The sequence below is a fragment of the Egretta garzetta genome, unplaced genomic scaffold, assembly GCF_000687185.1.
Source record: "Egretta garzetta isolate BGI_Z169 unplaced genomic scaffold, ASM68718v1 scaffold326, whole genome shotgun sequence".
Lineage (NCBI taxonomy): Eukaryota > Metazoa > Chordata > Aves > Pelecaniformes > Ardeidae > Egretta > Egretta garzetta.
In genome coordinates, this window is record NW_009260026.1 from 2,716,065 (window position 1) to 2,728,626 (window position 12,562).

At 43.2% G+C, this 12,562-nt stretch overlaps 1 protein-coding gene across 1 annotated transcript in view; it reads right to left on the bottom strand.

Moving 5' to 3' along the window:
- PDIA5 (protein disulfide isomerase family A member 5) overlaps nt 1-12,562 on the bottom strand; it is a 94,440-nt gene that overhangs the window by 17,330 nt on the left and 64,548 nt on the right. Inside the window, exon 14 of the mRNA XM_009640837.2 lies at nt 12,189-12,319. Within this exon, the coding sequence (XP_009639132.1) occupies nt 12,189-12,319 (131 nt within the window). The remainder of the gene's footprint in view (nt 1-12,188; nt 12,320-12,562) is intronic.

Below are 12,562 nucleotides of genomic sequence, written 5' to 3' on the forward strand. Positions count from 1 at the left end.
GGTGTTGGAGAGGCTGGCTTCATCCTCTCAGAAACACCGGTTTGAGGGCTCTGAAGAAATAAAGAACTGCAGGGTTGAGCTGGATGCAATTTCCAACACAATGCCACAAAACATTTGTATACATGATATAAAACAAAGATATCGCATGGGGAAACAGAAAAGCTTATTAAGTGCTCACAACACCTTGCAAACTATTTATTTTAAACAAAAAGCAGACTGAGGAAAAACCAATATAAACCCATTTGTCAGGTAAGGTAAGAAAGACACAAACCTGATATTAAAACCCAAGTGCACATTGCCCCAAACGTAAGACTAATCAAGCATATGTTGTGGTAGCAATTCAGTAAATCCACAGAAATAATATCCTGTATTCAGAATTGTAAATATTTCCCATAATTGCAGGGTCCCATGGGATGCAGAAGGGATGCAAAGAGGATTTCAAAGCAACGGCACAATCAAGTGAATAACCTACATATCTTTATTACATTCAAATGGAGAATTTTTCATTGGACAGGGTTTCTTTTTTAACTAAGTGCACTGTTTAGAAATGATAGCGAGTCAAAAGAAAAACTTAAAGATTTTTAAAACTTCAATGTACAAAAGTATTAGGACCAGATGACAATTATAAAGATATCTCCAGAGTAGTACATGAAACAGATGCACCCTGTTGGACAATAGTCACCTTATTATATTTAAAATAAAATTGTGTGAAATGTTCAGAATTGCCTAAAGGAATCAAGTTGTCTTTCCAAAAAGCACAGGTTTATACTCACTTAAATATTAAAAATGTCCTTTAAGTTACTTCATGCTTTGTTTAATTTGAAACTACAAAGCCCCGTGATATAATATAACCTCTCTGCAGCTGAACAGTACAAGGTTAATTCAGTTTCCTTAGAAGAGTGGAAGCTGTATTAGCATAGCACATAGAAAAAAGGTGAAGGTTTTTTTAATGAAAATAAATCAAAAGCTAATAATTTGTACAAAATAGATAAAGGAAGCAAACGGACATCAAAGCGGTATCTACAGTCAGCAGAGGTAATAATGATGTTTTAAGTATATAAGGGGCTTTAAATGTATTAGAAGCGAAGGAAATCCAAACAATACTAGCAACACAGCTTTGAAAGAAAATGATGGAGTTGTCAAAAGGAACTTCACTGAATATATAAAATGAAAATATTCCGTAGGTGTGGAGAGGGCCTCTATGCCTGGCACCTCCAAAATGCCGTTTGCAGTTCTGGGTCCAAAAACCAAGAATGAGTTCAAACTGGAGGGGGCTCGGAAGACCCATAAGAAAAATAACAGGACTGGGAGGCACATTTCATGGCAAAGGGAGTCAGGAAGCTCACTGTGTCAATAGCTTAAATCTGAAGATTAGGAAGTGATAGAAATCGAGAAAAGTCAGCCTAGTTTTCATTATAACAAGCTATTCAAGCTGGGTGCCAAAGGCTAAGTAACCTCCAGAGCTGGCTGCGTGCTGCAGCCAAACTCAGACAGGAAATTCACATTCCCCATCACCAGTGATTTTTAGTCTGAAAGGAAATGGTTTTCTTAAAAAGATGCTTTCATGCAGTGGTTCTCCACCTGATCAGCCTGCAGCCTGTCCTTGACTCACATCGCTGAGCTGGAAGTGCTACAGAGGTGATACGGTTTTGCTGTCCTTGTATCATCAGCTCCTGAGGGGCCGGGAGCTGCAGGGTGCCAGCACTGCCCCACAGCTCAGGCGAGGACGACAGCCACTGCTGACCCTAACCCCAGCATCCCAACTTAAAATGGCTCTACGCCAGTGCAGATCAGGCATTTTGACTTCAAAAAGCACTGCCTTGTGCTTTTTGCCCACCATTAATACATAATGATGTAAAACTCAACCCATGCTGTTTCTGTGTGTGCATAATAAAATCTGAAAAGTAAAGTAACAAAGCGGCGTGCATATATTTTACATGAGATTTTTCAAAGAGATAGTTTAAACATGCATACATTTTAATGTTGTGGACTGTTTCCATAACAAATACGCTAACTTAAACCGTCAGTATTTTCATAGCAAAGTCCTGGCCAGCTCCTTAGAGGAGATCTGAAAGCCCAGTGATTTGTGAGACCATGGCATTTGTGCTGCCTGTGCTCTATCCTCAGCATGAGGAAGGGCTCTGCTCCCCCTTCAGCCCCCAGCTTCCTTTAGTACCTCTCGACGGGTGATCTCAAATGCTTTAACTAATATCAATTAATTACGCTTCAAATTGCCCCTAAGAGAGACAGATGTGATTATCCCCCTCTGTCATTACACCCAAGGTTAAATGGAGTCAGGAAGAGGTTAAGTGACTCTCAGGGTTCACAATCCTGCTTGATGGGGAGCAGGGCTGCAAGGTGCTGACTCCATTCATTCAACTGCAAAACCACCGGGGCCTCAGAGGGCTCAGCACATGGCAGGATGGAGCCCTCACTGTGCAAAGTGCAGAATGGGGAATGACTTTCTGATTCCCCATCTCTGCTTGAAATCATCACTGTCTAAATAACAGGGGTAGATACTGCCCTCCGTTATTGGTTTTTAAATGACTGCAATTCTAAGCAAGTGAAAGCAGCACATTGCACAGCTATCAAAGCAAACCCAGGAGCTTGCAGACTGCAGAGTAAAGCAAAGCCTATTTCCACTTCAAGAGTTCCAAGCGATTAACTAGAATTAAAACAAGAATATTACTTGGTCAATCAAGGAAAGACAGGCCACAGACAGTAATTGCACAGATAAGAGCTGAAAATGGGTATAACTGCTTAAACCAACACAACGCATGTAGCCACAGAAGTTACTGAATCCACAGGCAGATTTGAGAAAGGCAGTTGGAGATGTTACTGAAAGGTTAATTCGCTTTTGTTCTACCAGCAGAGAATTGGAGGGCCTTTTAATTGAATAGCTGGAACCAAAGCTCATTTTATGACATGACCTGACACATAGCATAATCATATTCCCAAGACACGAGATATTAGTCAACTGAAAGGAGGGGGATTTGTCCTTTGATTTGAAAAAGGTCATGAGGTTTTTCAGTTAAGTATCAGGTCAACCAGGGCTTGCCTTGCTACTCTTAACAACAGGCAACCTACTACCAATTTCACAGCCTGCTGGTGATTTTTTTGGTGTTTTTTTCCAAGCTATCTGAATGCTTATTTTGTAGCACTTTGGGGGTATACAGAGGACATGAGGGATAGAAAAACCAAATCTTTGGAAACCACATCTTTAGACATGAACAATTACAGTAGCAGCAACAAAGTCATCAGAACGGGCCAAATTGCAAAGGTGAGAAGAGAAAGACTCAGCACAGAACTCCTGGACTGTTTTATCCACTCCAAAAGGCAAGGATATGACCAACTGCAGTGAATTACAAATGACATGACAGTACTTGACATTTAGCAACAAGCAATCCTTTAAGACGGAAAGCTGTACAGCAAGCCACCTCTGGAGAGAAAGGGTTAAAGAGCAATAGTTACATCCAGAACAAAACTTAAGTGTCAGTTCCAGCAGACCTGGATTTTCCAGATAAACTGTGTCACTGGCCCGTGTAGTACAAATGAAGCTGGTAACAGTGGTTAACCAAGTCAGCATCAGCCTTGGTGAACCGCAAACATAGTTGAAGAGCAAACAAAATCATTTTGCCATCTAACACACCAGCAGATGCAACTGGTAATCAGAAAATAAACAGCTCTGAGTTAGCAGTGGCCCAGCAGAGCACTGGGGGAAGCACCACTGAATTATACCTGCACTAAGTGAGGCTCAAAAGCAACCCCCGTTATGATAATGTTGCATCATCAGAAGAATCATAGAATGTTTTGGGTTGGAAGGGAACCCTAGAGGTCATGTGTCTTACTGAAAATGGGTTTGATGACAGTGCATAAGGGTGGGTGGCATATTCATAGTTAAATGTCTCCTAATGTACCCCACGCAGACTTTACCTGGCATCGCACCAACACAGCTGGGTGTCTGTGGGGAGAGGATTGCACGGGGCAAGGCCACGCACTTCCCTCCTCTTCCCCTTCTCACAACCCTGAACCATTTATATACAGGTAATATCCTTCACATCAATTCAAGCAGCTGTAACATTTTAGGATTACCACAGATTTAAAGCATGAATGCTCTTTTACAAAACAAGGAGCTGGATCACCCCAACAAATTTAAGTTTAATGCCACAGCTCCAAGACAACCACCTCTGAGCACTTCCATCACGGCTACACACACTCCTGTGAAGTGCCTCAACTTCTGAGCTGAGAGCAGTTAAAACCGTTCTCTCGGTGCTAATTAATATCCTCGACACAAACACTGGGGCTAAAAGCAGTTCTGCCAGCCTGATTGCAGAGACCACTCTACAAATTCATCCTTTATCAAAACCAGCCTGTTAATGGGCTCTGTGGCATCAGCCCCATTTACACCAACAGGAATGCACCTCGCTAACGCGAGCCTGTGGCAAGAGCACCGCTAATGCAGGAGAGAAACCAGTTAGCGGCAGAGCTAACATATCAAAATTCTGCAGTGCCAGCCCACGCAGGATTTAAAGCCTCATTATCAGAGGGTCCAGACCTCGCTTCTGCCTCAGTCAACAACCAGAAAATCCTTCCTGCAAGGATTTTTGCCTTGAAACGGATTCTTTCTGTTCAGCATGTTTTTAATAATTTTTTGATAGCTTAGGCTTCATTTACAAACATGCACATTTTGTTCAGGCTCTTTGATACAGCCTCCTAATGAAAACTTAACAAGATGTGTTTGCAAATGACGGGAAAAGCTCTTGGTGGGAGCCAATCCGAGGCCATCATGGGACACTGAATTCATCTGTGCTGCTGCTTTGCTCAGTGCATCTGGACCCATTAACTCAACTGTTGAGTATTTTAGCCCCCTCTGTGCATCCTTCATACAGAACTATACCACGCAGGTCTCCTCAGCACGGAGATCCAGACCAGTCATCTCAGGCCCAGCAGCCACTGGCTGAAGCCTCACGGTCAGTCAAAATTGCCATGTTTTGTTACAGCAGTCCGGCTTAGCCAGAACACAGCATTATCTCACCAAACCTTCCTGTGCAAAGGCTGAGATACGGGGCAACCAGCTTTGTCCCAGCTTACTTCAAAAAAATGGGAGGGATGAAAAGGATACATTACCACTTTCTTAAGAACAGCTTTGTGATGACAGCTTGGGTCCCATGAGCAAGCTAGCAGGGCTGGAGGAGCACACTGGCCCTCCTTGGCCGTGAGCATTAATAGCCAAAACACTGCCTGCACCCACTCTGCACACAGTGCAACCCACTCTGGCAAGGACTCGCAGCTAAGTGCTTTTTTGCCATTGTATATTCCTCAATGCATAACTGGGACAGAAGAAACTGGGCAGTTTTTACTGTGAAAAGACAGAGAAGGACCATACCAGGATACAGAATGATGAACATTTTGAACAAAGCCCAGGGGTAAAATTAATGCAAGTTTGCTTTAGCTCTCAGCATTTTATGCACTGCTGATGAAGCACACAGGGATGGGCAGGACTGATTTGGTCAGAACTGAAAAAATGTGATCCCTATCTGATTTCTTACTGCTGAAGAAATCCCTATCTGATTTCCTTCTTAGTGGTGGCCAGGAGATGACCCATCAGATGTCAAGATTGCTGCTTGACTTGGAAGAACTCTATTTTACATCAGAACAATACCCAGGTACCATCTCCCACTAACAGCTTAGAAGAACACGCAGCCTTTTAATGGCTCAAACACCATCCCAAAGTCTCCTGTGATTTTATCAGGTGCAACACAGATTAAGCACTCTCATTCACTTCTTCCAGCCCTGAAAGAAAAACCCTACAAAAAATTTAAGTAAAGAGCTAAGGAGGCTGATGTCTCTTAATTGCACATCCTCTTGTCACAGTACAGCCACTTACTCGATACAAAAATACCTCATTAAAATCATTCTCAGTACAGTTTATTTCTGGGTGTTCTCTGGGTAACCCCTGTGGGTCAGGCTTCACCAGAAAATAACCTTTTCCAGATGACAAAAGTAATTTCCAGTGAAGTGAAAGTTTCACTGTTGAACAGAGAACCGGAAACCAGCTCCCAGCAAAGTATTTATTAAAAATACCCATTCTGCAAACCCTGTTGAGTCCCACAAATTGAGGCCATTTGGCAAGTTAATAACATTGGCAACTGCCACCCTTACAAAACATTAGAAGGGACCATTTTCTCCCTATTATTTTTCATTGCTGGTGAAAGTCTTTATTTTTTAAGGACCCTTATTACTTTGTGTTTTTACAAAAATAGGAACTAAATGAATTTGCTCAGTGCCGAGTCCTTCCACTGAAAGTGACTGATATAAAAACTAAGTGCCCCCCCGCCCCATTTGGACCTGTTAATGACTGGTCCATTATATATAATACCTGTTTTTGACACAGATGATTCATTTGTAGTCTCTTTGGAGGCAGCAATCTCAACCAAAAAATTATATGAATGCGTTCTCATGTGTTGGTCTCTCATTCTTAAGAGCACAAGTGGACAGCTACTCTTTCTGTGCAAGAATTAGTAGGGGGTGTTATTAAGCCTTTCCTATTTAGAGGAAATCAGAACTCGATGGAAAGGGTAAAAAAAACCCAAAACCAACAAAACAAAAACAAACCCCAAACCAAAACAAAAAACCCACTGTGTATTTCAAACTCCAGTTTTATTATTCCTAGAAACACAGGATTGCTATGGTTGGAAGGTGCTTCTGGAGATCATCTAGTCCAACTCCCCTGCTCAAAACAGGGTCAACTAGAGCAGGTTGTCCAGCGCTGTGTCCAGCTGGGTTCTGAATGCCTCCAAGGATGGAAACTCCACACCCTCTCTGGTCAACCTGTTGTGCAAGAATTAGTAGGGGGTGTTATTAAGCCTTTCCTATTTAGAGGAAATCAGAACTCGATGGAAAGGGTAAAAAAACCCAAAACCAACAAAACAAAAACAAACCCCAAACCAAAACAAAAAACCCACTGTGTATTTCAAACTCCAGTTTTATTATTCCTAGAAACACAGGATTGCTATGGTTGGAAGGTGCTTCTGGAGATCATCTAGTCCAACTCCCCTGCTCAAAACAGGGTCAACTAGAGCAGGTTGTCCAGCGCTGTGTCCAGCTGGGTTCTGAATGCCTCCAAGGATGGAAACTCCACACCCTCTCTGGTCAACCTGTTCCAGTGTTCAACCACCCCCACAGTAAAAACAAACAAACAAAAAACCAACCAAACAAACCCAAAAACCCCCATATCCTCTTAGTTTTAAGCAAAATTTCCTGTGTTTCAATTTGTGCCCGTTGCCTCTTGTCCTGTCAATGGGCACTGCAGAGAAGAGTCTGGCTCCGTCTCCTTTACCCATCACATTAGGCACTTATGCATACTGGTAAAATCCTCCTGAGCCTCCTCTTCTCCAGGCTGAACGATCCCAGCTCTCTCAGCCTCTCCTCAGACTCAGGTGCTCCAGACCCTTAATCACCATCATAGCCCTTTACTGGATTCACTCCAGTACGTCAATGCCCCTTCTGTACTGGGGAGCCCAGAACTGGACACAGAAATCCAACTGAGTCTCACCAGTGCCAAGCAGAGGGGAAGGATCAGCTCCCTTGACCTGCTGGTGATGCTGTGCCTAATGCAATCGAGGATGCTCATCCATGGAGTCTGTGTCCCCAGCTCTGAACTGTTTCTACAAGAGCATAAAAGACCTAGCGTAAGTTTGAGGGAGCATCACCCAAGAACAGATAAAACTTGACGGTCACATCACCAAATTATGACATCAAAAAGGCATATTAAATCCTAGGGATGAACAAGGCAGAAGAGGGAACCATGTCAGTTTTAGTTAGAGAATGAGACGGTCGTTAATTTGGTACGGGTCTTTGCGTTGGCTTGACAAGAAATTCCATGTAGGACTTCAAGGGCTTCTCCAGAGAGCAGTTTGGGTTAAAAACACAGTACACTCTTAAAGTACTATCTGCATCTCCCTGTTTCATTGAAAAATGCTCACCCAGCTTCAGTCACATTTTTTTTCCTTAATTCAGTTTGAGTAATGCAGAAAAATGTCTCCAACTGAGAAGACATGTTATTTACTGGAACTTTGTTGCCCTTTGTGATTCTGACAACTAATCACAACCAACTGCTTCTGTTTTGCACAGTTTTCAATGCTGTAGTAGGAGGAGGTTAAAATTTAATGCATTGGCAAAGTCAAATCTCAATTATCTGGGATAATGGAGTGGAGAGAGCATATAAAAGTAAAAATGCAGATAAAACACATTAAGATAAGCTGTATGAACAAACTGTGAGGACGTAAGAGAAAGAAGAAAGAAAAGCCGGTGTGCTGATCCCAGAAGAGGCAGTGATGCAAACGGGTCAGTCCAGGATGCTAGGCATTTAATGCTAGAGGCATTTAATGTTTCAAGACTTGCAGTCTTGAAGCAAGCTCTGGACGTAGACCACAGACACGCAGCTAGGGTACTTCTGGCCATTGCTGGTTAAACACTGCAGTCCAACTGGGCTAGGCTGGATCTATTTTTGTCCATTTGGCTCAGTTCCCAATTTGGTCCTCAGCCCCCCCCAAGTCCCGATCATCCACATACCAGGCTATGTGTGTACACCAAACCATACTCAGACTAGCTGTCCCCTCTCCCCATTTCTGGACAAAGCCAAACAGTTACAAAAAGAAACTTGGAGTAGTTGATGGTATCCAGTACTCTAAGGACTGGTTTATGGAGATAATAACAGACGCAGATCCCATAAACCCTCCCAAAATGCCTCTCAAATGCTGTTGCAATAAGCGTACTGCTTTGAGATGCTCCTCAACCCCCTCATGGCAGTCCCCAGGACACAACACACACCCATGGCATCATGCTTCACTTCAGCAGACTGCATCATTGTCCTCCTCTGACTTTAGGCATTTTGAACTCAGAGATAAGGGACTGGGATGACACTTCCACCTGAGGACCACAAGAGCCCCACAGGGGTCCAGGGAACAGCCAGGCCAGGTGCTGTGTAGCACAGCCTGCTCCGAGTGCTAGCCCTGAGAAACACCCAGGGCATCATGCTTCACTTCAGCAGACTGCATCATTGTCCTCCTCTGACTTTAGGCATTTTGAACTCAGAGATAAGGGACTGGGATGACACTTCCACCTGAGGACCACAAGAGCCCCACAGGGGTCCAGGGAACAGCCAGGCCAGGTGCTGTGTAGCACAGGCGCCAGCAGCCTGCTCCGAGTGCTAGCCCTGAGAAACACCGACAAGTGCCAGCCCGCACCATGAGCCTGTGTGGCGCGGTAGACCCAGAGAGTACAGACCTACCCAATGGACACCTGGATGAAGATCAGGTCCAAGGCAGTTGTTGGCACAAGTAGTATTAGCTCTTCTGCAGCTGGCACTTTTGCCCCAACTCAGTACTGGGGACCTCCCCTGCTGCTGCCTCCTGCCCCAAATCAGTCATTACAGAGATGCCATCAGGGACAAATGGGAACGTGAAATCAAGAGCATGACCCTCTGTGGGTGTCAAGTCCACAGGAGTGGATTTTTTCCCCAGTAATTTCAAGACTTTTGATTCTGATTCTCAGTCCTTAAAATATTCCACAGGCACCAGGAATAACCTTTATGCTTCACCCACATTCAGGATGATGGAGTAATGAGTTCCCCATCCTTTCCATGTGGATGTAGCATTCCGGAGCTAAATCACCGTGAAGCACTGTTCAGTACCATTAAAGCACTGCTCAGCTCAGTCCAGAGTTATCAGCATAGCAGCAGACTGATGGTTCTCCTATACATGTTGAGTAATTCGGACTGGAAGCTGCCACAGAAAAGCCACATCTCTCTTTAATTTGCATGTAAGATATATATCAGTGGCCTTTGCCTAAAGGTTTGTCACTCTAGCTGAAAGCTTTACAAAGGTCAGAATATTCAACTTTCTGATTTAAATTCTAATGACAGATGAGATACATTTCTTAGCATAAATATTTATATATAAACATACTTTATATATCCATGTACACACACCCCCCCAATCTTAAAATATCTCAGCATATGTGTAAGTGTAACAGATACTGTCATAGAGTCACAAGTGAATGGAGTAACATACTGTGAGTCTGCACTGACCCAAGATGTGGATCTGAATAGAAGAAGAAAATTATTTGAGATAATGGGGCCTGGCAATTTTAGCAGTGTTCCTTCTGCACTAAAATAAGCAAGTTAAGACTAATTGGCAATGTAAGCTCCAAGAGGTCTCAACATTGAGAAAATGGTAAACAAAAGCTAATCTATCAAATTTAGCAGGAGGCACATTATCACTGCAGAAAAGCTGAAAAATAGAATGATTTGTACCGTTCTATTGCATTAATGATTATTTCACAGAAACCAGAGTTTTAAAATATTCATCTGCTACTTTCCCCTGCACCAACAAAGGGCAGGCTCGTCGCACTCCCTCTGTGCGCCTGCTTTCTGCTTTGCACACAGACACTTCCACATTTAGAGAGAACAAATCTGACAAATCAGAAACTGTGCATGACCCACATACCGACAACGCAATGGCAATGCTGACTGCCTTAGGAGTCATGGAAAGGCCAGAAGTGGTTCCAGTTAACACCTCTCTTGTCCTGTATATAGGGGGTCTCATGCAGTACTGTATCAGTGCAAGAAGAGCGTGTCTGAAGGGTAGCCTGAAAGGACCCAACAGCCTTACACCATGCAAGCCTTGCTTTTACAGCCCGTTTGTACAGACAGGGCCAGGCTGATCTTTACTCACCCCTTCTGGTGTAAGGGTAGCAGTCAACCCGCAAACAACGGTATCATAATTAGCCCATCAGGCAAGCTGCCCCATGCTTTTAACCCCGAGAGCTACACACACATTGCACGCAGTGTCTTTGCTTTAAACATGGCCTTAAAAAAGACCAAGAATTTAAGTGCCTTAAAAAGGCGCAGCTAAAAAACCGAAAGGGAAATAAACCTCTCTCTTCCACAGAAAGTCACTCATCAGGTAGAGAGAACTCAAGAGACCGTAAACTCCTAAATGTTACCATTTCGTGGGCAATCATTTGATTTTAAAGTTACAGCTTGCTCTTAACCAGTTGAGGTCCATGAATCAGAAATTCCTGGCACATGGGCAATTTTTAGTCAATAGGTGGTGGGAACTGGAGTTGAGAAGGGATTAAGTCCCCTTCCTTTTTCTTTTACAACCTTCCAGAAATCTCCCTTCTGAATTGCACCCCTCCCTTCTCCCACATCCCACATCCAGCAGGGTTTCGTGGGAGCCCAAAAGCATTCATGTTTAATTCTCTAATAGAAAAGCAAAATAAGGGGCTGTCTGATTAAACATTAAGGACCTGAGCTTTTTCTCTGTTTCTGGAAAATACCTTCAGTTTAATGGGAACAAGTTAGTAACTGCTTATCTGAAGGTTATCCATTAATTGCAGGGCTGGCCATGCGATAGGGAAGAATTTTTCTTGCATCTAGGGGGGGCTTGAGGCATGGTGCTATAAAAGCAAGTTATTACTGTCTAATATTAAAGTGCCAGGATTATCTTCTCCCTTTGACAGACCCCAAAAGTTAAGAACCTGTACCAAGTCTGTCTGTCTCTGGGAAAACACAGGAAAACAGAAGAGGTCCCTCCCCATTCACCTAATTTATAAAGGGCCCAATTCAAAACTTCTCTAGAAATATTCTCAGGAGCTTCAAAAAGAAAGCGTGTGTGTGATGCACACAAAACAATCTGGGAGGAGGAAGCTATGCCCATATTCCCAGGGGAGATTTAAATGTAGATTTATTACAGACAAAATTTATTCCATCAAAATTTGTTCTCAGCCTCTGGGGACTGATTCCTCCTACACCACTATATCGATTTCACTACTGAAGTGCCGCACTAATGAGTCAGGCTCTCCATGTCCATTGTGCTACTATAAAGGATCACATTTTGGTTTAGGGACCATAAAATGCAGCAGAGGAAAATAAATCTGTTTTGTTTTTGTACCCCTGCCTGCTTTGGTGTCTGCATTAACGCAATAACTCTTTAAATAAACACTGTACACTGTTTTGTTTCCATTTATAAAGATACAAACAATGGTGCCAATGATAGTCCCATGCACTTATATTCAGAATCAACTCTTCACCCTTAAAAGTCTGGGGACAGCGAGGGAATTAATTCAGGATTTCATAAACTGTAGGTTTTATAAAACCCATCCACGTAGAGGTATTTACTCACATGGTGCATAGAACATGACAAGGGTGTGCTTCTTCTTCTTCAAGGACTCCCTGAAATCTTCTCCAGCAAGGTGGATAACGCTAGTCTGCTTTTCTTCCCATGCAGGCTCAGGTGGAGGTGGTGCTTCAGGACTAGAAAAGAAAGGAAATGAGATTGGTTTGAAAATGTTTCTGGAAGCAGGCAAAGGGGCATCACATCCTGGTCAAAACTACCATGAGGGAACTGAGGTCAAACAATCCTTCAGGGTGCCCGTACAGCAGAAAAATGTGCTCGATATTTCCAACACCAGGTAAAACAAAAAAGATGCAAGCTAATTTCTGGAACTCAACAAAAATATAATTTAAGTGATTATACTCAGGCACATGAGCAGGAAT